The 25,471-nt window shown below is 36.3% G+C and overlaps 1 protein-coding gene across 2 annotated transcripts in view; it reads left to right on the forward strand.

The window, feature by feature from the left end:
- The first annotated feature begins 768 nt into the window (after window positions 1-768).
- The window catches only part of HMGCLL1 (3-hydroxy-3-methylglutaryl-CoA lyase like 1), a 146,522-nt gene continuing 121,819 nt past the window's right edge, over window positions 769-25,471 (forward strand). For both annotated transcript variants that reach the window (XM_005552693.4, XM_074039031.1), the window contains exon 1: window positions 769-968. In XM_005552693.4, coding sequence (XP_005552750.1) covers window positions 861-968 — 108 coding nt within the window. In that variant the 5' untranslated portion in view covers window positions 769-860. The remainder of the gene's footprint in view (window positions 969-25,471) is intronic.

Consider the following 25,471-nt stretch of genomic DNA (forward strand, 5'->3'; position numbering starts at 1 on the left):
AGTAGGGTGGGGAAGGTAGGCTGGTGGTCTGCTCGAAGGCTATTTTTCAAACCCTCTCTTCCACTAAAAATGTCTCCAATTCTAATATCCTAAGAACTTGTTTAGAATTTTCCGTTTGGATAAATCTAGTCCTTAGAGCTTTAATAATTTTTGTGCCATGAGACTTAAACACGCATTCCATTTCAGCGCTTAACTGCAGCACCAACTTACTGACAGCTTACTCTTATTTAGGAACGTACCTCTGAGAGTACCTCTGACATCTAACCTAATTTAAGACTATCTTTTCCTTTTTATTAAACTGTTGGATATGTTTTAACCTTGCCTGTTGCCTCAAAAACATTTTTAAATAGAGCTTATTGTTACAAAGCATAAACTCCGTGAGCTCAACGGTGGGCAAATCTACACTTGAGCACCCAAGGCTGCAGCTGAGAATGAACGAACTCATCAACACAAACACTCATGCCCCTTCCTTTTATTTTAGACCCCTTTTCTGATCTGAGACAGGTGAGAAGTAGGTGGGCATGTGAAGATACAGTCAGCCCTGGGCGCTCAGTGTAGTGCAGAAAATGAGCCAACCCTGAACATCCTCTAGCTCAGCTCCTTTCTCTCCTGTTCAGGAGTCCGGTATTTCTGTCGATTCCCGCAGGTGCCCCGCGCACCCGCTGCCCCGGGCGCGGCCACCTGCCACGCCCTGCTACCCGCCCTCTCGGCGCCGCCGCAGTGCGCGGAACAGCGCTGGTCCTCACAGCCCGTGCACAGGAGGTGCGCGCTCCCGAGCTGGCGTAGTTTCCCAGCGCGGTGCCAGCCCCTCATCCTCCTCCAGTCTCACTCCCCTCCCGACTGCCGCCCCAGGCTCCGCCATGGGGAATGTGCCATCCGCGGTGAAGCACTGCCTCAGCTACCAACAGCTTCTCCGGGAGCATCTCTGGATCGGGGATTCAGTGGCAGGGGCGCTCGACCCCGCGCAGGTACCACCTCGCGGCCCAGGGTGTCCCTACCCTCATGCGCACTGACAGCCAGCCTCTCTCCCTGCATCCTCTTGGTGCTCTCCTCCCTTTATGTCACCTCCTCACCCCAGGACCCTTTCCGCAGCAGTTCTGTCGTGTTAGGCCGCACCCCTTAAACGGTTTCCCATTATCTCTCTTCGGTGAATATATCGACCCGCCTCTACAGATCAGACCCAGCAAAATCCCTGCCTGTGACCATTTGCTGGTCGCCTAAAGGAAAGAATTCCTTCTCTGTGTTTTCCTGGAAAGGGATGCATTACGTAATACAATTTGTATTCACAGGTATTCCTTCAAGGGTACTGCCCTTATTCTCAGTACTCCTTGTACTGTGTAACAAAGAGGACAAATTTGTCACAATGTGAGGCAGAAAAGGAATGAAACCGGTAGAAGGTTAAGAAGACACAGTAGGTTGAAATAGTCCATCAAGAGCATTAATTATCCCGAATGTATCTGTGCTTCAACAAACTTGAAAGAAAGCGTAAATAACAGCACTTTCAGACTAAAATTTATTCCCACGTTGTTCCTGAAAGGCCATGTTAAGACAATAGGCAACTTAATATTATTCATATACTTATGATTTAATGCACTCTCAACCAGTGTCAGATAAATAAAGAAAAGGTGTATAAAGAAATTAACTTTTTCCTTAAAAAAGCTGAAAATCTAAAGTTCCACAAAATATTAAATAACTGATAATCTTTATGAAAATGTTGAAACATGGAATAAAGGAGGGGAAGTGTGGGGACTTCTTGTTGAATTACAGGTGCTGGATGCAAGATTATTTCTGATTTGACTAGTGAACAAAATAAATTCTGTTATTGTAATATTTTAGTCAGTAAGCATAATTGTACCATGTGGATTTAAACCAACTATTCTAATGTAAGATACTCATTTTCTATTATGTATTCTCAGTTTGGTGTATCATATGTGAAATTGCAATCTTATCTCTACAAATTGGAATTCAGTCTTTAGAAGATATTTTATTTCTCCTTACTTAAAAGATGGCCATGGTCATCTAACTCAAAACCTGTTGATGACAGTGGTAGAGGTGAAAGTTATCCTTTGTCTTCCCCCATATTAACATGTCTATTTAATTTTCCTACATTCTATTTTGACCTTCCTGATGTAATTTTATCTTCATGTTCTTGACTTTTTAAATTCAGTCTGTTATTTAATCAGGAACCATTAGCTTATATTTCCTAAGTCTGAGACTTTATATGACTTTTCTTTTTGAGTGAATATTTTATTTTTCTCTCCCTCTTTATTTTCTGATGTACACGTTTTGTGGGTTTTATGGACAATGATAGAAGATTGGCTGCAGGGAAGGATGTCTCTTTTGCCCTATTAAGATATGGAAGCAGATTAAATGAAAATGACTAGGATTCCCGAGAAATAAAATTTTGGAACATTCATCAGCTTAATGACTTTTTTGGCCCTTTCTGAAGAAATATTAGCCTTCTCTATATATTACCTTTTTAGTCACCAACTGCTTTGCCTAGAAAACTCATATTTGTCTCTCAAGTACAGATTTAAAAATATATATATTTTTGGTTCAGCTGTTTGCTCCCTCCAGAGTTATGCTTCTTTTTGTGTTAGCAGGAATTTTTAAAAATAATTCTGTCTTAGTTCCAATACTGTTGAATTGTAATTTTTTCTATCTCATCCTATTTGAACTCACAGCAGCACTGACATCTGACACTTGACTTTTTGAAATTTATCTTCCTAGATTTCTGTTCTAATAAACCTTCACTGCTTTCAGCCCTATGTCTCTGGATTCTCAGTCTCCTTGGCAGGCTCGGTGGCTTCTATCCACTGGGTAAATATCCAGATGCCCCATCACTATTTACACTCTTCCTAGTGTGAGTGTGAGCGACAATCTACACTCACAGATTTGGTTGCTGTTTGTGTACCATTTGTTTTCTAGACTTACATTCCTGTGTTTCTCTTGAATTCCAGTCCAGATGTTCAGCTGCTCATTTGACATCATCGCTTGAGTATCTCAAAAGCAACTCAAACTCAAAATTTTCAAAATTTTATTAATGTTTTACTCCTTCCAACACTGGACTTTCTCCAATATTTCCTATTGCAGGGAATGCCATTATAATTCATTCAGTTCTATGAGCCATACACCAGAAACTATCTTCTTTCATTTCCCTCACACCCAAATTATCACTGAGTCCTGCAATTTTACTCACTGAATTTCTTTCAAATATATTTTTCTAACTTCACTGCACCAATCAATTTTAAAATGGCATTATCTCTCATATGTATGACTGAACTGTTGCAGTAGTCTTCTTACTTTCCAGGAATCCCTCTTCAATCCATTGTCTATATAGCTAGTTGGAAAATGTTCCCTATTTCAAGTAAAATAATACTATTTCCATGTTTCAAAACCATCTATGAATTTCCATTGCTTTTAAGAATGGACACCAAAACTTTTAATGGGTTTTCTAAACCTCAAATGATCTTTTCATTGCATCTCTCAGTAACATCATCTTAAGTTATTCTTTTTTATTCTTGCCACTTTAGCCACAGTGGCCTTGAGTTCTCTAATAAATTGTGTTCTCTCTGGAACCACAGTGTTTGCTTACTTTCCTCTCTGCTAGGAATATTATTTTCAACAAATTAACTTCTAATTAATCTTCTGCCCTCAACTTGCATGTTACCTTCTCGTGAAATCTCTCCCAGACTCTCAATGCCAGCAGCTTTTGTTAGACTTCTATTGCATAGTAACCTATTTATTATAGATAATATACATTATATATTTATTTTCATGATTACTTGATATTTAATTACTTTGTAGATATTAAGCACAGTAAAAGTAAGGAAGCAATTCACCACAGGATTCTCAACACTTATCAGAATGTCTGGCTAATTTTTGATGGCCAGTGATGCTTGTCGAATGAACAAATGAATTCGTGTTTTCCCTTATAGGCCATAAGCATCACCAACCTATGAAGACCATGAACTTCTTCTTAGCATTTGTTCAAGGTCCATCAAAATGATTGGCACACTGTAGCATCATGATATATATTTGCTAAGTGAATAGAAAATCAGTGAGAATGAGGACATGGTATAAATAGGGTTTGGTCTTAGCACCAATTGGTGAATATTATTACTGTTTTTCTCTTACCTTTCTGTTAGTAGTTTAATGGAGAGATGAGGTAAAAATGGTTTCTGGAGGCTGTCAAGACAGCGGAGAGCTTAACTAATTCTCTATTGTTGAATCTGGCAGAGAGAATCATGAATAAACCTAACTCCTGTGATACGAAATAATTTGCAATTAGAACAGACAGAAAATTCTGTATTTTGAAATAATTCTGTGTATGCAATAGAAGATTGAAAACCTTGATATTTTCCTGCTACCAGCTTATTCCATGGTTTTTTGTGTGCAACAGCATGGCCAGACCTTCATTTTTCAGCTTACATTTTAGAGATAGTATATACCTGATGAATTATTAGAATTAAATTAAATATTATGTGTATGCATATATAAACATATACACATTGGAAGTTTAACAATACTATCAAATGTAAAGAGAGTAAATACGAATGAAAGGCTTATTCTATCACAGGTCCACTAATTAAATTATTTGGGTCTCTGTTTTTGCTAATGAAAATGGTTTTGCAGAAAATTCCCTTAATAGACCAAGAGGTTAAAATTGCTCATTCCATAATTCAAGCTATCTCTTAGGACATGTTTTATTTTCTGTAGTTGTCTCTGTTAAAAAGAGTATAACGAAACTGGCTTAATTGGTATGTTTTAAAGTTTTGATTAAATTTAAGGTTCCTAGTGAAGCGATCCCCCTTTGATTTTCAAGTGTTCCTTAAGCAATAACTAAATCTCTTCACATATTAATGCCCTTTTGCAAAAGTAAAATTTCCAAGGACCTAAATTCTAATATAAACAATGTTTCAAACCTACTATATTTCTAAAATAAAATGGTAGATTATGTGAGATTAAATTTATAGTTATTTTACATTCGATTCTGATCCTTTATGTTACATTTGCTGTCAGCAAAAATTATGATTCAATGTAGTTATTTGGTGCTAAAAGGTCTCTGGAATTTAAATGTATATTATATTTCTGCTTAAATGCAATCAGATGATAATGTAACTCTATACTTTTAGCTTGCAACTATGTAGTTGTTAGTACATTTACTAAATATCTTAGGATGATTGAGGAGGAATTTTCAGACAGGGGCCAAACTGCCATCATACTGTTTTCTATTTGTCTCATGTATTCTTTGTCTCCTTACCATTTTTTATTATTTTCCAGCTTCTTTTGAAATCATGTTGCATTTTAATTTCTCATTTTTCTCCTGAATTGATGTGTTAGTGATATACATTTTTTTTTTTACTATACTCTTAATTGCTGTCTATAATATATCAACATACAACATGGCTTATTAAAATAATATATTAGTACTACTACAACTTACTAAAAATACAAATATGACTCTTTAACTTCATTTTCTGTCTTAGGCCTTTTATGTTTTTGTTTTCATATATTATCTATATGTTATATTTACAATACATATGTATACAGTCAATATCCATTTATATTTATGCACATATTTTCTCTTTTCTCCTTTCTTCATCTCCATTTTTTCCTCAGATTACTTCCCTTCAACCAGAAGTATTTGTTTCAATATTTTCTTTAGTAAAAAAAGTACTAATATTTATTTTTTTTCAGTTTTTCTTTGTTTGAAATTACATACACACTTACACTAATGTATATATATACACATACATAATTTTTATAAATATAAATGAATATTTACTATAAATGTAAGTTTTATCTAAAAAATTAAAAGACATGATAGCAGTGCAAAATGCAGATTTCTCAACAGATACAGTGGAAGCCAGATACAATAAAATCAGCTATTTGTCTTATTTTTGGTCCTTTGATGATAATTTATCTTTCATTCTTTTCTCTTTGTGTTTGGTTTCTAATAGTTTGACTATGGCATGTCTACGCATACTTTCTTTTGTATTCATCTGGGTAATGATGTGCAACATTTCTTGGATCTATCAGTTGATGTTTGTTGGGTTTCACATTTTGGAAGCTTTTCAACCATTTTTGCTTCAAATGTTGTTTCTGTTTCTTGTTTCCTTTTAAATCCTCTCCAGTTAGGCCTACAATTTGAAGAATATTAGAACTTTCTCTGAGCCTTATTTATTTCTTAAATTCATTTTTTCATTCTTTCTTTTTTCTCCATATTCAATCTGAATATTTTCTTCTCATTTATATTCCATTTCACTAATTTCTTCTTCAGCTTCATTTAATTTGCTGTTAATCTTATTTATTGAGTTAATTTCAGTTATTATATTTTAAGTTAAAGCATTTCTATGATTTCTAAAAGATAGGCTTTAGTTCTCTGCCACAATTCTCTATTGTATTATAAATTCTTGAATATTTATTAGAATTATTTTAGATCCCATGTCTGACAACTCCAGTACCCAGATCTCCAATTAGTCTGTTTTATGTATTTTCCTTCCTGGTATACCTACAAAATTTAAATAATATGTTAGACACCTGGTATGAAAATAATTATAGACATAATTTGAGACTCTGAATAATACTGTCCCCAGGTGGGACTTCTCTTTGGCGTTGTCAAACAATAAGCGTAGAGATAACTTATTTTAAGCTAATCAAGTGCTTACCTGATAGGAGGTTTAGCCTACTTTACTTGTGAGGGCTTGACTTTTTTCTCTTCCTCCTTACTTTTTGTATTCTGCAGTCATTCAGGGGTCCTAACTAAAACCTAAAATGTTTACCAGGGTTGCTTCTCCTTGCTGAGACCTGAATTCAAACTATTTCCACTCTAGCCTTGCAAGGCTCCTGGAGAATCTAATGCTCTCAGCTTCTCAGTGGCTCAAACAGAATTGGCAAATGCTTCCAAAAGAAAAGTTATGCTGACTGTTGGGCTCACCATTTTATTTTTTTCTCCTGCATAGTATATTGGTTGCTGAAATACTCATTAACCAAATTTCTGAGACTATTAAATGATTGTTTTTCATTAATATTTTATCCAACTAATATAGTTGTTGTCAGTGAGAGGCTTGTTGTGAACAAGCTAGTCAGCCATTATTGAAAGATTATATAATAAGGAAATTAAATTTAAAAATACCAATTGTGCAATTTAGTTTAATTTGTAAAAATATATTCATTTACCATACCACTTGAACTTGTTATATTCCAAGTAGCATACATGCTATTTAGATTACCAATTTGAATTCCAGAGAAAGAATAAAAAGATTATCTGCCTCATGAAAAATATTGTATGGAAAAAATGACTATTCCAAATGGTTTTTAGTATGATGAACAAGTTATAAAGGTAATGAATACATATTTTAAATAATGTTAAAAGTAATATTATGCCCAATTTTAGTATCTGCTCTTTGAAGAACAATGTACTACTTACTCCCTCTTTATGTGTAATGTACTTTAATAAAATTTTGATAGTTTAATAAAATAGTTTAATAAAATTTGTTAAAGTAGTTCCTTTATAATATTTTATCTCTGTTGACATACATGTATATTAAATCTTTTCATTTTATTAGCATAAAGTTGGTAAAAGTATTTTCTTATTATTATTTACCTTTCTTTTGAATCTTTTGCATTGTCTCTTTCTGATTTGGGTACATTCTCTTTCTCTTTCTCTCTCTATAAGTCTTCCTACAGTTTATCACTTTACTCAGAAGCATCTTGTAGGCTTGTTTATCCTCTTGACTGTTTGTATATGTTTGTATCTGTTTATGCATATGGATGATGTGCTAGCAACTGATTTCTTTTTTTTTTAATTATTCTCTACTTTTTTTAGACTAATATTTTAATTTTCTTTAAACATTTAGCTCACTTGATTTTAGTCTTTTTAAAAAATAAGTGCTTTAAGACTATACATATCCATTTCTCTATTGTTTTGCTTTAAATGTATGTCTTATAAGCTGCTTATATGATTACTCTCTAGCTTTAATTAGATGAATTTAATTTTAATCATGTTTGATCTGACTATTATGTTTATCCTACTTTCTGCCATATCTATCAGGCTCACTCACTATTTTACATTTCCTATTTTTAAGGTTGTTTATGCCTTTTCAGCTTTCTTATTTTACAGTTAAATCAATACTATTTTTTAGAGCAAAATATATATTTTAAAGAATGAATTCACTTATCTTGAGAAAAAGATTGTTTCATTATTACACCATGTTTCTTCAAATAACATGTACCAGGCGTATTACCATGATTCTTTTTGTTGATGTAAAGCTTCTAATAGTTGAGGTGAAGGCAGGGAGTTCCAAAGACTTGTAATTTTTACTTGAGGTTAAAGACTGAATCATGAGCACAATAAAGTTAGAAAGTTAAAAGGATAGGTATTTGATATGGTTTGGCTGTGTCCCCTACCCAAATCTCATCTTGAGTTGTAGCTCCCATAATTCCCACATGTTGTGGGAGGGACTTGGTGGGAGATAATTGAATCATGGGGGTGTTCCTCCCATACTGTTCTCGTGGTAGTGAATAAGTCTCATGAGATCTGATGGCTTTATAATGGGTTTCCCCTTTCACTTGGCTTTCATTTTCTCTTGCCTGCCACCATGTAAGATGTCCCTTTCACCTTCCACCATGATTGTGAGGCCTCCCTAGCCACATGGAACTGTGAATCCATTAAACCTCTTTTTATTTCTAATTTAGCTAGTGTCAGATATGTCTTTATCAGCAGCATGAAAATGGACTAATGCAGTATTTGTAGTCACAGACTTAATAGGTGAGCTGCCACAAGCAATAATATGCCCCTTTTATGACCATATAGATTATGGTCAGAATGGAGTAAAAGTCTGATGAATTTCACTGAAAACCAAATATTGGATGGAAGGTCCACCAGGACATTGAATACACTGCAGAATGGTGTCAGGATTTGGGATGAAGGGAATGATGGTGAAAGAAGTTCTAATGGCCTTGATATATGAAGGATACCAATCATCAAGCAGGGATAAAGACTATATGGCCAAATCACATGGATTCCAAAAGCACGGCCTTTTAAATTAGTAAAAAGAAGTGGGAGTCTTCAAGAAGTAATAGAAATTAAAGATGCCTTCTTTAATTCTAGTCACTAAGCAAAGAACAGGAGACTAAGCAGTCTCTCCTTGAAAGGGTTACAGGAGAGGTGCCTTATCCTCGAGGGTAATTGAGACCTCATTTAAGACTAGGAGATAATAGGACTGTTCAGTAAAGAGACTGTGAATGTGGTAGAACTTTTTAAGTATGAAGCTGAGTTTACAGCTGGAAAAATAAAGAAGACTTGAATCTTACTATAACAGGAAAGTCAGAGACTGTGCAGGGTTCTACAGAAGGAGTAGACGATTCTTGGGAATAATATATTGGGAAATGAGTAAAGAAAGCTGGACTGTAAAATAAGTAAATCTTGGTAGTCTTGAGGTAGCTGTGAGTCTTTTTGGGTATCTCATCCTCGGCCAAGTCCTGGGTTTACTGCATTTTAAGAGAGTCCTTATCTCTGAAACACAAAGAATCTAGCTTTTAAAGCCACCTTTAATTTGACTTGACTTACATGCACTTTTGAAGGAAAGCTTAAGGCTGTTCACATTTTGATTCCTGAAGGGAAATGGCTGGCTAGTGCATGCTGAGAACAAGGCCAGAATCCCAGGGCAGTGTGTCTTGGTCTCTGTGTGTTCCTTGGTGTTTCATAAGAGATATACCCAGTTTATACCCTCCTTATTCTTTATTTTTAATCAAGTCATATATGTTATTTAGTATGAGTCGCTTATTATAAGGATTTTTGTAGCTATACAGCTACCACTACTGAATGCTCAATATGAACCTGGCACTACCTGTTTACATCCAATAACTCATTTAATCCTTACAATAATCCTTTTTACAGATTTAGTAACTGTGGTTCAGAAAGGTTAAAAAAAAATGTGCCTATGATCAACAGCTAATAAACTGCAGAGCTAGGATTTAACCTCAGGCAGTTCTAATTCTAAAGCCTGCAATTTTTACCGTGATACCAGTGCTTCCTAAACTTTTCTTGTGATAACAGTCACCTAAAGTGTTTATTAAATATAGAGGAAATTTTGATTCAGTAGCTCTGAGTTGGAGCCCAATTATCTTTACTTCTACTTAACCCAATTTTAGTAAACACTGTGTTGGATGGTGCTGCTATTCCTCTACCCCTATATCTGCTGTCAAGGGTCATGTTTCCTCTAATCTGTCTTTCCAGAGCTCCTGGCTCCTACCCATGAAAAAAGACTGCTATGAGTTTTGACTTCCCTTCTATCCTTTTTGAGGTTGAGACTAGAGTTCTGCCTGGAATAGAATTGCATTGGATACAAAAGGAAAAACAACTTGGTTTCCAATAAATTTCCTGTTCCCTTCAATCTTCAATACGTTCTGTCCTTGGATTTCTGTTGGCTCCTGTATTCCTTGCTTTCTCAGATTCCAGCTGGCTTTCACATCCTTCCCTCCCCCTACTCTATGTTCTTGTTTTTTTCATTAGCTGTGAGCTCCTCCAAGTCTTCTGGCTTTCTTTATGCTTATTCACTCTGTGCTATAACTTTCCCTGACCCTTTCTTCTTTCCGTGTCTATCCCCTTCCAAGTTTAGCTTTGTGTGTTTGTGTGTGTGTGTGTGTGTTTCATTTTACTTTCCCTAATCAAGGGGCTAGACTGTGTAAACCCATAACTTCATGGGTCACTCTCATACGACCCATGTTTTTTTAAAAGATACAAAGCAAAATTGTATATTGGAGGCTATCATTTTTATAGAAATTCATATTTGAAAGGGATTGTCCAGCCTGCTTAAAGCCCTAATAATGCAAACAAAGTTTAGAATCCCGGTTTCCTACCACTGTTCTGACTGCGTATTGTTAGTCTACGTAGGAGTTGCAAATTAGCAGCCTAGGTGAGCCCAGTATAAGCCCTGAAATATTTTGTTTGTTTGAAACTGCAGTTAAAATATAAGTAAACTTGAATGCCTTTAAACAGAATTTGTACTATTTATTAATATACTTACCTTCCTCAGGCATCAAGATTATCTTCCTGTGCTTACAGATGTTTGATTTTATTATCGTCCGTGAACAATTACATAGGGATATTTAAATGAGACCATTTCTGAACTTTGGATTATTTTTCAACAGGGTGGAGACTAATCATTCATTATCATTCAGCAAGCAGGAAATTATCTTTAAATTGCCAGAAGGTTGCCAGCTTCCCTTTTGGACAATCTTCCTTTTCCTAAGTGATCACAATTTAGTCCTAAATGAAAACTCAGGTGTCCTTAATTTCACCTCTCAGCTGTAGCCATATTTACAAGCCAATTTTTACATTTTTTCTTATAGAAAATAATACCAATTAGTGAATCTTGTTCCCAAAACATTCATTCCAAAATCAGACCATAAAAATAATTTTATGTGAAGATGATTTTTAGAATTATTTAGATTCATGGAGGTTTATATTTTTAAAATGTTTCTTCCACCATGTAGTTTATATGACTGCCAATAATAAGAATAGAAAAACTCTGAAAAATAAATAAATAAACAAACAAACAAACAAAAGCTATGGTTTCTAAACGATAATGAAGGGACCAGAGCTGTGAGTTCCAAAACATTTTAGTATAGGGAACTGAGGTTTACTTCCCTGGTTGAGAGAGAAGAGCTGGGTTCTGGCACTTCAATGCTAGCAGGACTGTAAGTATCACTGTGGAAGAGGAGGGGCAAAGTGTTATGAGAAAGAGGACCCCTGGAGTTTCTATCTCAAGGGCATGGCGCAGGCCACATTTTCATTCTTCATTGCTGTGTTCCTTTGAAAGCTAATTTTTCCATTCTGCTGTTTATTTACATCACGTTTATTTTTTTCCTTGCTATTGTTTCTTGCAATTCATTTAAAAACACAAGCCTATAAACTTGTTTTAATTCAGCTTAATTCAACTAGTGATAACAATAGTAATCTTTGTGGTGAAGGTGGATGTGAGGGTCAGGTGGGATTCAGATAGATAGAAGGCATTTCTATTCAGAGCAAGATGGTTGATGATTTTGGTGGAATTAACAGAGCAAAATCATGGGAGTTATTCATTTAGTTGTGTGTGTGTGTGAGTTTATGTGTATAGAATACGTATAAATCTGTAACTATTATCTGTATTCATCCATCTATCTAATCTATCACTTTACAAAAAATAATTTTAAGACCCCACAATCTTTTTCTTTTTTTTTTTTGAGACGGAGTCTCGCTCTGTCGCCCAGGCTGGAGTGCAGTGGCCGGATCTCAGCTCACTACAAGCTCCGCCTCCCGGGTTTACGCCATTCTCCTGCCTCAGCCTCCCGAGTAGCTGGGACTACAGGCGCCTGCCACCTCACCCGGCTAGTTTTTGTATTTTTTAGTAGAGACGGGGTTTCACCGTGTAGGCCAGGATGGTCTGGATCTCCTGACCTCGTGATCTGCCCGTCTCGGCCTCCCAAAGTGCTGGGATTACAGGCTTGAGCCACCGCGCCCGGCCTACCCTACAATCTTATAAATTGTTTTATATCTTTTCTTTCAAATTTGATGAGCTTGGAGGTTCACTCATTTTTTAAAAGTATTGAGACTGTATTTCTTTTGTATCCTTCACCTCTCCCAGGGTCCAACCTCAGTACTTTCATAGTACTTAGGATACCCGTCCTTGTTTTCTTCATAGTCCCTTTACAATATAGTTGAATAGAATGAAATATCTCTTTATTAAACGTATAATATTTGCACTGCTATGTTGAGGTCTGTTTAAGGGGTGTGGCTATATTTTATTTAGTTTTCTGTTATCCCAAGGACATAAACACTTAGGTCTTCATTAAATGTTTATGGAAGTAAATATAGCCAACATTTCTGGTATTAAACTTCAGGTGATTTTAGCCAAATTAACTGCCTTTCTGATTGGCAAAATATGCATTTAATTACATCAAATATATCTTTGAGTAGTAAAATTAGTAGCTTTAGTTCTTATTTATGATTTTTCATATTAGACTATAATGCCTACTTTTAAATACTGGTGGCATTTTTAGAAAATTTAAAAGCCTATTTGTTTCTTTTCTTGGCTACTGTTGTAAAGATCGGAGAAATTAGATTCCAACTTTTCATTTCTTTTCTGTATCTGTGTTTCTATTAATTCACACAGTGCACAATATGCATGTTCACATGACTGGTTTACAGGAGAAGGAGTAGAAACATTGAAGGGTATAATGATCCCCTCAGGGTTAAGCAGCTTCTCTGTTGCAATGTCTAAGCTATGGTCTCCGGTTTAGGATTCAGTGTTCGGGCTCCTTTTTCCACCAATAGTAAGCGCCTCAAATGTCACCTTATGCTTGTAACTTTCCAAGTCACGCTTCCTTGATTTTGTGAAGTAGAGAAATGCAGATGGCAGAAAACTTCAACTACATAAAAACGCCTTTAACACAAGTTTTATTCTATGAAATCAGCATTTCATAAAGTCTTTTTGGTGAACTTTATTAAGAAGCAAGAGGGTCTAGGAAGCTTGGCAAACAATGAAGCAGGAAGCCCCAAAGAGAACATGTCTGTCAGACATTTTTCCTTCTGAGTTTTCCTTCCAAATGTTTTTGGATCTTGAAGGAAGTGGAGTGGCTCTCTGCCACCACTTTCATACATCTGTAACCCACTGGGTGTACAGAGTCTGGCATTCACTTTTTAAATTCTTTACTCAATCTCGTATTTATTTCACTGTGAAATAGAAGCTGAGCATAGGTAAATGTTGAAGTCAAAATATGAATCTTATTTTTGTTAGACACAATTTCTACTTTTGAGAATTTTGATGTAAGGGCTGATAACTCCTTAATTTTTAAAATGATAGGAGACAGTTCAAACCTTGCATTTTACAGAAAACTGTGGGCCTGGTCAAATGTTAAAGCTGAGAGTAATTTGGAACTCTGCTTGCCTAAGTTTTAGGACTGTGTCTAAAAGACATTTTCAAGACCTGTGGAGAAACAGATGTAGTTATTCAAGGTTTCACTCATGAATGTCTGCTATCACTTAGCCCCCATTCCCTTATGACAATATTTTAATATTTAATTTAATGTAATTCTGCTAAATGTATGTTCTAGAAAATACTGAAAGGAAAACTTGAACTAAGAAAGATGGAACATAAAGCTTGCATACTCATCTCTAGAGAGCTGGATCCCTTAAATCTACTTGCTCTTTGAAGAAAGTGTAAAGATGTTGACATTTTGTTGGGAAAGATATAGTGATAATATATTAAATAAAATGTCAATCATTTGTCTTAATTAAAAAGTGTTATATAAGGGCAGTAGTATTATTTTAACATACTTGCTCTCAATTTGCAACTTACATCATATGGGACAAATGAAATAATATATGATATACAAAATACTATATTAACCATTAATAGGGTATTATTAATAGGAATCTGGAAAATTATCTGATTAGAATAATACTAACTCCTCTTTATCAAATAGCAAAATAATTTCAGTCTATAAAATTTCCTTACAAAATTCATAAGTCATTTTAAATTTCTAGTAAGAAAATAAACCACAGTGGTTGATTTCAACTTCCCCTCAAAGGAATAGTTAACAAATAGGTTATAAGTGAACTAAGCCTCTAATGTAGTTTAGATATTTCCTTCTTTTAGATGAGGAACCCAAATTTCCTGAGATTGTAGGACGAAAAGGATCAAAGTTTGAAAGATGATTTTTGTAAGATAATGAATGTAGTTTAGATATATTCCAAGTTGTTACTAATAGGAGAATAGTTGACTCAAAGTCATCAAAAAGATCAAATTTATGTAAAATGTATTACTGCATTTATACCAAATATTGTGTAATGTAAACTTCATATACATAATGAAAATTCCTGGATAACTTCTGTTGGGAAAATATATTTACTAGTTATCAACTAAGCATTTGAATATTTTCCAAGTGTTTATAAATTTTAGTTGTTATAATTTTCATAAGAGCAAACATTTATTGCTTATAGACTTGTTCTTGCTCTTATATAACAACATGTGTGTGCATATACACATATCCACTGAAATTGACACCATCCATATCCAAATATGTTTGTGAGTATATGAATGTGTCTTTATGTATGTAGGTTTATGTATATGAATATATATATTTATATATGGACATATTTACTATTGTTGGGTAAATGGTAGTATAGCAAAGCATTTTTTTTCTTGGAGTTAGAGCTCTCAAGGGGAAGTAATGAGTTGGTCAAAGATAAATTAGGAACTGCAGCAATTAAGGACATTTGTGTATGAGATTGGTATAATGGGAACTGAGAGGAACCACTGAAAATTGGGTAAGTATGAGAAAGCACTGATAGGGTAGATTCTCCACTATCAGCTATAAAATTGATTTAAACAATTCTTCTGTCAGTATAATGCAGCTAATATAAAAATTTAGATTCCAATTTTTATGTTACTATCTATTCTAAATCCATAGTTTGGGGAGCACTTTCTATTTTCTTCTTTCATTTTCTTTCATTTCATTTCATACCACTCCCATTTTTGAGTGAAAATGATTATCTTTCTTCACTCAGACCATTCCAGGTAGATCTTCTTAGCATCCAGTAAACTAAATGATGGAAAAAATTATAAACTATAACACAAATATTCTCAAATAAGTCTATAAAGGGCCTTATGATCTATATAGCAAACAGCTGGGAATTAGCAGCTTCGGTTTCTTTTCTCAGTTTTACTTGTAGGGCCCTTATTTCCTTCTTTTAGATAAGGAATCTGAATTTCCTGAGATTGTAGGACAAAAAGGATCAAAATTTTAAAGATGATTTTTTTGTACGATAATGTAGTTTAGATATATTCCAAGTTGTTATTAATTTGAGAATATTCTGGGAATAAATAATTTTGATAAACATTACATACTATTTGTTTATAATATATAGTATGCAGGGGTATTTTAGTGAATTGACTAAATAATGCTGCTGAAATGAACTATTAATATACAGAATAAAATTAAACATAATTGAACAACCTGATGAATTGTGTTAGAGATTAGTTTTCCAAATAGAGGCTTAGTTCACTTATAACCTGTTTGTTAACTCTTCCTTTGAGGGGAAATTGACATCAACCACTGTGGTTTATTTTTTACTAGAAATTGAAAAGCAGAACATTGATTTATTGTCTAAGATGGCTGATAAAGTTTGCATCCAAGTTTAGCAGAAGTGTGCAAATTTTTTTTCTTTGTTTTGGTGTTTCAGTCTGCAGATGTTAGCTGTTTTTGTGAGGAAATAATGGTGTTAGCTATGAGTTTTCTTGGAAAGAAAGAGCTTAAAAGCTTTGGTGTGCTGGAATCACAGTCTGCACAGCCAAATGAACATGGATGGAATGTTAGGTGAAGCCCTTGGGGAGTCATTCAACAGCAGCATCTGGAAGGAAACAATAAGTGACTGGAAGGTTTACTTTTCAGGCAAATGATTAAGAGGCGATTAAATGAAGGTGTTAGGATGTGAGGGAGGGAAGGAAGCACTGAAGGTGTATACATAAAATGGAACAGAGGGATTATGGAAAAGACTTAACAGAATGAACTATAGATCACAGCTGAACTTAAAAAAAAAGGAATTGGAATTTGGACAGAAGAGCTTATAGGTATCACATGAAACAGAACATGAGATTCACATAATACGGAATATACTGGGACGTATTTTTCTGGAATAGTAAAGGACAGTGATGATGTTGAGTTATTCAGAGCCACGTGCATCATTTCCTAGAGTTGGAAAGACATCCTGCCATTACACCTTTATAGTTTTACTCTAGTTATATTGGCCCGACTTTAAAGTCCTGAGAAAGCACTGGCCTTTGGAAATGGAAATCCAAGGCTTTGATCAAGTGAGTGGTTTTGCTGTAGAAGTTTGATAACTTACTTATACTGCAGCAGTGTTGATTTAAGTTACTTTGAACAAAAATTTCGTTTTACTCTTCTTGTGAACAATCATGTCTTCCGACTCATTTATCTTGCCGGATGACACTTTCCACTCTCAATTGTGAATGAACGAATGAATTAGTGAATACAGGAATGAATGAATGAATATATAAACAAAGCTCTATGTTTAGATGATATAAGAAGTAGTTTATTGTTTTCCTTAAAGGTTCATGTTTATTTTAAAAACAAAATGAAGTTTAACTCTGAATCTATGCTTTTCTTCTTGATGCCAGACTTTTGAGCATCTGGAAAAGTGAGAAATTACACAGAAAGGTAAGACAGCATTATGGAAGCCAGTGTTCTTCTCCAGCCCCAGTCCTCCTCCATAATCATCCCTGAGAGCTCCTTTAACTTAAATGTATGGAGATATTGCAAACACAAGATTCAATCTCTGCACATCAAAGAATCAGATTTAATTAGCCAGTATGTCTAAACTCTGTAACACACAACCCCATATTCTCTGGGGCTTATAACAATTGCAGGTGAATTTTTGCTCAAGTCCAGTGTGAATGATCTGGTCATTCCAGGACCCAGGCTCCTTCTTATGCCCCTGCTCTCTTCTAGGTCATTTCCATTTTGCTGGGAAAAGAGACCATGGGAGGAGACATCCACTTCCTACCACCTCACTCAGAAAGTAACATGACTTTGCTTCACTCCATTGTCCAGAAATCACTTGAATAGTCACACCCAGATGTGGGGGTGGTAGCAGAGTTTTACCTATTTATGTTCATAGTAGTCTCTGCCAGATAGACTTAACCTTCTGGTCAAATCTCTAGGAAGGTTCCTCTTTTTCTTGATTATAAGGAAATGTTAAGCTAATTGGGCACATTTAGAGACAAACAAATTTGGGCAAATTAAATAAAGGATTATATTTGTAGTATTTGTTCTGCACTAAAACTTAGGGGGGAAAAACTTTTTTGTGGACTTTTTGGGGGGAACAAAAAAATCTCCTTTAATTTTATTTAAATAACTCTCTGGCTTCTCCTCCTGTCCAGCTTTGCTGCTTTTCTGTCTCTTTAGACTGGCTTTCCCTTAGGGTGATTGTTTCATTAAGTGCCTCTGAGAAGTCAAAATGTGTCTGCTAAAATATGTCTTAGGGTTGGATCCATTGCTAAATGAAAGGTATGGAAATGCCTACCTTTCCATAATGGCTACCTTGGGGTGAAAATCGCATTTAGATAACCAAAATCATAGTCCTGACAGATTATGAACAAGGTTAGATGAATTGTATTGAGATTTGGAAGCAGTAGCAGTTTGGATACTTCTGGTCATGGTGGAACCATTAAGGGATAGAAAGAAAATTGCTTTAAAGAGCCAAGGAGCAGCTCTGGGGGAAGCAGGTTGAAAACGAAGTTCCTTTTTCACATGTTTGCCCAGAGCTTACCCTCTGGAAAAAAAAAGTGGAAAAGGCTCGGTCTCCAGGATGGCCCATGTATGGGATTAAGGGATTCTTGGAGCAGTGGCTCTGCTTATTTGTGATTGTTATTGGCCATCATATTCACATAGAAGGACTATGAGATCTAGAAACAGAGCCAGATACAGTGATCTTGTTCTGTCACTGTGAAAGCTATGGATTCTGAGAGAGCTGGAATGGAAGTGTAAAATCGTTAAGCCTGCATTCTTTCAGAGTAAATGCATATAGCAAATTTAAGTGGAACAATCAAGTAATATATAGTCCAAACAATGACATAATGAGAGAATATAGGGATAGGATTAATTACCCTCCAAAACCAGTTATAAACCAGGACCACCTCAAACAGAGATGTATAACCACCTTACTTTTAAAAAGTGTTAGTGCATTCATTTAACAATAACCCGTAAGTATTTAATGGCCCTCACTTTAAGAAGCTTTTGTCCTCAACCTATAGTTTAAATTCAATCCTGTGTTAAATAAAATTTGACAGAAAAATTAACTTTAGTAGGGCAACCTACTAAGTTGCACATTTAAGTTATAAATTTGCATGTTAGTTTTCTATCCTTCTGGTTACACATTTCCAGTATGTTTTAGCCTTGCTTGTCCTACCTATAAGATGTGCTTTAATCATTTTGTGGACCTTTCCTAATTCCCTTTCTCCATTTAAATGGAGCCTGCAGCATGACGGGGTTCTGTAGCTAGTTTTCAACCAAGCCTGGGTAAGGCACCAGTATTTTAGACAGACCTAAACCTAAACTTTTATCTAAGTATCCTGTTTCTCACTTGTTCAGCTTGAGGATAGAAGGTTGTGGAACAAATTAGGCACAGCCTGCAAGTACATGAAGTACTTTTAAGTACAGTATGAGTACCAGCTGTACTCTAGACAGGCAACATAATTTATTGCTAACCCCCTTCCCCCTTGTATACGGAGAACGTTTAAGCAGGGCTAGATTTAGGTTTACATAGAATGAGCAAATACACACATGACGTGATTTAAGAAGGATTAGAAATTCAGTGGCCCCAGACCACCCCTCACCAGCCTGCTCACATTCCCAACATTAGAGACACCTCTGGGGTTCAAAATATGGTGTCTCTAAAATGAAATAGGCCACCTGGAAAGGAAAGTATAATAAAGCCAGTAGTAACCTCATCAGCTGGGTACAGAGCCCTAAAGAAACAAAATACAAGTTTTAATTAGAATCGGGGCTGGGAAAGGTCAGTGTGTTAGAAAGCAAAGCCAAGTGAGGGGTCAGTGAGTGAGAAGCAATCTAGATATGGCTGAGAGCAGAGCTGGGGTTGCTGATGACAAGCACCGCCTAGGAGCACAGATGCACTGCCAGGCAACCTGAAGTGCGGTTATTTTGCGGTGCACCAGCCTGATGTTAGATGTTACAGGCAGGAAGGCAGAATAAGTTAGTGTCTGGATTAAAGGCTCATCCCCTTAAGTAGGATCATATTAAAGACAACCATATACTTTAAAGCTTAGTGGCTGAAAAAAAATACGAATAAATCTTTGTATAAGACTATGTAGTATAAATTAGTATATGTAGATGAATTCTCAGTTTGGGGATTCTTGGGAATAAAATGGAGACAGCAAAATATTGGTATCATTAGGGTGATTGAATCTATCTTTATAAAGTGTGAGAAAGCTTCTAGGAAAATATTTAATAGTATTCTGGGAGAAGGGAGGAAAGTGTTTAACTGAGAAGCAGGTTTTGAATACATTTAACAATTTATTTTACTTTTTATTACATAAATTTGGGACTATTTCCCTCTCATAAGTATTCTGACTTTCTATGCATTTTACATCAAACTTCCAGGGGAAATCAAGATGCAAGGTACGCATCTGCCCTGCTCAGCCTGGGAGTCAGGAGACTTATTTTGTCAGAGTGAAAAGTTAATGTACTCTTAGGGTCTCCCCTTGGCCTTGTACCCAACAATCGGCTGTCACCTCTCATCTAGATTATTTCTGTGAACTCCTAATTTTTACTCTCCCTGTGTTTGCCCTGGCATCTTTCAGTCTATTCTCTATAAAATCCCCGGAGTGAGCACAGTCAAATGTACGTCAGATCATATTATCCCACTGCTCCCGAGCCCACCCTCTAGTGGCTTTCCATCTGCCTGGGAACAAAAATCTTTACCCAGGCCCTCCTTACACTTCAAATACCAATTTGCTATTTCCTTACTCCTTGCTCACTCTTCCCCATCTAACACTGTTCTTCTGGTTCTTGCTAGAACAGTTAACACCCTGGGCACATTTCCCTCAATCAACTCACAGAACATTGTGCTGGCTGACCCCTTGACTAGAAGGCCGTTCCCCAGGATGTCTGTATAGCTTTGTACCCATCCCCATCGCTTACTTCATTTTATTCTTTGCTCAAAACACAATTCTTGTGTAAAATGTCAACCTATTTCTTATTCCCTTAGTTCCTCTCCTCCTTACTTGATTTCTTTGTTTTTATAACACTTAGAGTATATATTTTAATTATTATTATTATTTTTTTGCTATTTTCTGTAAGTTTGTGAAGACAGGGACTTTTGTCTGTCCTGTTCACTGCTGTCTGCCAGGCCTCATCAAATTAATTTGATGAAATTTTTAATAGCTTATCAATAGTCACAGAACTCCATTGGGCCTTTGGTAATTGATGCTGCTAACAAATATCCCAACTTTTCTCCTTCCAGTTTAGGGAACCCCCCAAAGATCCTGCATACTGGCCTTCAGGGTCAAAAATCTTTATTATGGCCAGTAATACCAATGGAAATGTTCAACTCTACCTCATCCTGCCCAAAAGAACCCCCACAACAGAAACATATGTATTCCTTTAGACCATGGGACCTACTGATTAAAAGAGCAGTGATCCAGGCGTTCAACCTTCCTTTTGTCGACATTTCCTCACCAGACGCAGCTCCCATTCCAAGTGTTTGTGAAGGCTTCCCTTGAATAACTAATATGCAAATAATGATTCTACTTGTCTTCCCCAGAATATCAGAGCACACTATGTATAGTGAATTCTTGTTAGTTTTCAAAGCCATAATATGAATATGAACATCCTTCATTAAGTGGCTGACAAAAAGTTCATCACTTCTTTGAACTCTGATTGGATGAATTATACCCATTTATTTATTCTATAAGTGTTTACTGAGTGTGTGCTATACACCAGGCTCAGTTCTAAAGATTGGGACACAGCAGTGAACCTCACAAAATTAAGAGCCCTCAAAGGCTCTTAGTTGAAGAGAAGAGACAGGAAATAAACAAATAGATGCATATATAACATGGTAATGAAGAATGCTAGAAGCATAATAAAGAGTAAGGGGAGTAGAGAGTGAAGTTTCCTTTTTGTTGTGGGTTTGTTGTTGTTGTTGACTTTTTGATATTATTTTATGGATTATTTTTAAGGAGCAGACCCCCTGTAGGCAGTGAGGAAGTGAGCCACAGATATATGTAGGGGAAGAACAGTCCAACAGGGGCAAATGCAAATGCTCAGGTGTTCAAGAAATGGCAAATAATTCAGTATGGCTTCAACAGAGGCAAAGGATGAGTGGGAGAAGGCATCAGAAAGGTGGTAAGACGTAAGTTCACGGGAGCCTCCAGGGCCATGGCAAAGACTTTGGATGTTTCTCTGAGGGAAATGGAAAGTTATAGAGGATATTGAACAGAGAAGTGATGTGATTTGGTTGATGTTTTCAAAGTGCTAGGAAGGCTGCTTTCTGCCTTGCAGAGGAGGTGGCAAGAGTGGAAGTAGAGAGATTGCTTATAATGTTCTTGCAGTTATCCAAGTAAGAAATAATTATTTTAAAGATAGAACATGATCTGCTGATAGATCTGATATAGGATATGAGAAGAAGAGAGGATCAAAGATGAGTTCATGTGTATTTCCAAAGAACAAGAAGTCTGTAGGAGGACAGAATGTAGAGGAATGGATTAAGGATCCGTTTTAGAACAAACCCCTTAAACCTGGGCAAGAAGGACCCCTACCCTGGCCGTGGTGCCTAACAGGGTCCTGTGTATTGGCATAGCTTCCTCAAAATGCCTAAGTCCCCCTCTACTGCTTGGATTGTTCTCAGTATATTTCATTGCCCTTGTAATTTGAATGTCCCAAATATTATGGTTTTTGAAAATTCTGATACACTTTGAGATCAAGTGTTTTCATTGCATTAACTATAGTGGCAATTAGAATCACTAGTATGCCCCAAGAATGATGAATAAATGAATAACTGGGTTGCTTAAAGGAATCGTGAAGTCTCTTTTGCTTGAGGGTGCAGGTCAACTCAAACCTTATCCTGTGATGTCAGTGTCTAACTATTCATCTGCCAGCTCCATATTCTGCAAGAGGATATGCATTAAAATTTTTAGATCTTTTTTTTTTTTTTTTTTTTTTTTTTTTTTTTTGAGACGGAGTCTCGCTCTGTCGCCCAGGCTGGAGAGCAGTGGCGCGATCTCGGCTCACTACAAGCTCCGCCTCCCGGGTTCACGCCATTCTCCTGCCTCAGCCTCCCGAGAAGCTGGGACTACAGGCACCGGCCACTATGCGCGGCTAAGTTTTTGTATTTTTTAGTAGAGACGGGGTTTCACCATGTTGGCCAGGATGGTCTCAATCTCATGACCTCGTGATCCACCCGCCTCAGCCTCCCAAAGTGCTGGGATTACAGGCTTGAGCCACCACGCCCGGCCTAAATTTTTAGATCTTTTTATAACCCAAAACTATGTTTTGAAGTTAAAAAGAAACTCCCTGGGGTGAAAGAAGAAATTAAAGCCTAGCTTGTGAAGAAGATATGACTTTTTTGATACTCTTGCCTCTAAGCATATGATGCCAATCAGAATTATTAATGTATTTAATTTGCTTTTTACATTAGCATTTTTTCCATATAAACATTTCTAGCAAGTAACTATCTGTGCCCCCCGTATTCACTTATGGCATTATTGAACCAGGTTTTGAATATGAGCTCTCATTTATCCTATGTTGAAGTGAGTGCCCCTCTGTTGCCCCTCAAAGGTTCAAACTGAGGTTGACATTGCCAAGTGGAACAGGATGGGTGGAGTTGATGTTGTCAGCACTGGAAGTGGATAAAATTGTTGGCAGGTTCCAAAATGGGATAATGTCTCCAAAGTGTTTTGAGCTCCTTGCTGAAAGAACTTGAATAATTTCCAGGTATTATTTTGATTGTGGCAAGAACTGTGTAAGGTAATCTGCTCTACTATCAACAATGATTCCTTTCATTGCAAATTTTAAACAAGCAGTTATATTTTACAATGATAAATGGAACAATTTAAGCTACCCTTTTTGCAAAATGCCAGAAAAAAAAGTCCCATGTCTTCAAGTTAGCCTTGCAAAAAGGGAAGCGACAAACATTGATGAAGTATTAACTCTTCATTGAACACGGTGCTAAATGCTTTGTATACACATTCTCATTTAATCCTTAAAACAGACTTGTGGGCTAAGTGCTATTATGATTCCCACTTTTAACAGAGGAGAGTGAGGAAGACTAAATTATTTTCTTGTGTTTTTTCATCAGTGCATGGTAGAGTCAGGTTGTTTGTCTCTAGAGTTTTTCATCACCACCCTGGATGCCCTGCTATACCATCATGTTTTGTTTTCTTTTTCTTTTGAGATGGAGTCTCCCTCTGTCACCCAGGCTGGAGTGTGGTGGCCTGATTTAGACTCACCACAACTTCCGCCTCCTGGGTTCAAGCGATTGTCCTGCCTCAGCCTCCCGAGTAGCTGGGATTATAGGCATGCACCACCACACTCGGCTAATTACATATATATATGTGCGTGTGTGTGTGTATATATGTATATATGTGTATATGCACACACACACATATGTGTATATATACACACACACATATATATACATACACACATATATAGTGTATATATAAAGAGAGACAGAGAGACACAGAAAGAAAGAGACAGAAAGAGAGATGGAGTTTCGCTCTTGTTGTCCAGGCTGGAGTGCAATGGCGCGATCTCGGCTCACTGAAACCTCCTCCTCCCAGATTCAATTGATTCTCCTGCCTAAGCCTCCTGAGTAGCTGGGATTACAGAGATGCACCACCACGACCGGCTAATTTTTTGTATTTTTAGTAGAAATGGGGTTTCACCGTGTTAACCAGGCTGGTCTCGAACTCTTGACCTCAGGTGATCTGCCCGCCTTGGCCTCCCAAATTGTTGGGATTACAGGTGTGAGCCACCACACCCAGCCCGTAACATCATTTTTCAAACCTATCTAAGATTTGCTTCAGTAGAGCTATTGGAAACAAAGCTGCTAAATAAACTAACGCTTTATTTTAGGAATATTTTAACTAAGGTATCTCCTTCAAAATTAATCTCTGTATCCAAATAGGCTTTCTTTGACCAAGTTCTAGCACAGGGTCTTACACATGTTAAATGTCCAGTCAGTAGTAAGTGGATGAATAAATGAACAAAAATAATTTTCTGCACCTATTATTTGTATAATGGTCATCACATATATACATATAGCACTGTGTATGACTTTGCCACAACTCTTTTTAGCTATGGTAACCTCCCTTTTTTATAGATGAATAAATGAAGTACAGAGTGGTAATAGAATTTTTCATTATACCAGGGATGGAAAATTGATTTTTTTCTTGCAGAATAGAGTCAATCATTGGTGGTAGATACCTGAATTTAGGTAGTAGTTTCTACCTGGATAGCAGATACTGGAGTAGTTAGTTCTACTGAGAAGGCCTAGAAGATGCACCTGTACTCATTGTGAAAAACTGCCATATTGAATTACTCTTGTCTGCTCTGAGTCTGAAATGGAGGACTGGTAGCATTCATGTTTAGGATTTTAAATCTCTACACTACATGTATATGCCCTACAGAGACAGATCACTATAGGTTTGTCTATTTGGCACTTTAGATTCTGTAATGAGTATTCAGCAATCATTTTTCTTCTGTGTGTGTGTGTGTGTTTTTGGATCCCTGCATTTTTTAAAAGGCCCCTTAAATTACTTTTATGATTTATTAATTCATTTTAATTGAGTTTCCTTTCATATAGTTAGAACTTTGATTAACTAGTCTTGATAGAGTGGATCAATGTGATGTTCTGCAGAATGTCCAGCTATTTCAGGTCCCTTTG

The sequence above is a fragment of the Macaca fascicularis genome, chromosome 4 (assembly GCF_037993035.2).
Source record: "Macaca fascicularis isolate 582-1 chromosome 4, T2T-MFA8v1.1".
NCBI classification, from domain to species: Eukaryota; Metazoa; Chordata; class Mammalia; order Primates; family Cercopithecidae; genus Macaca; species Macaca fascicularis.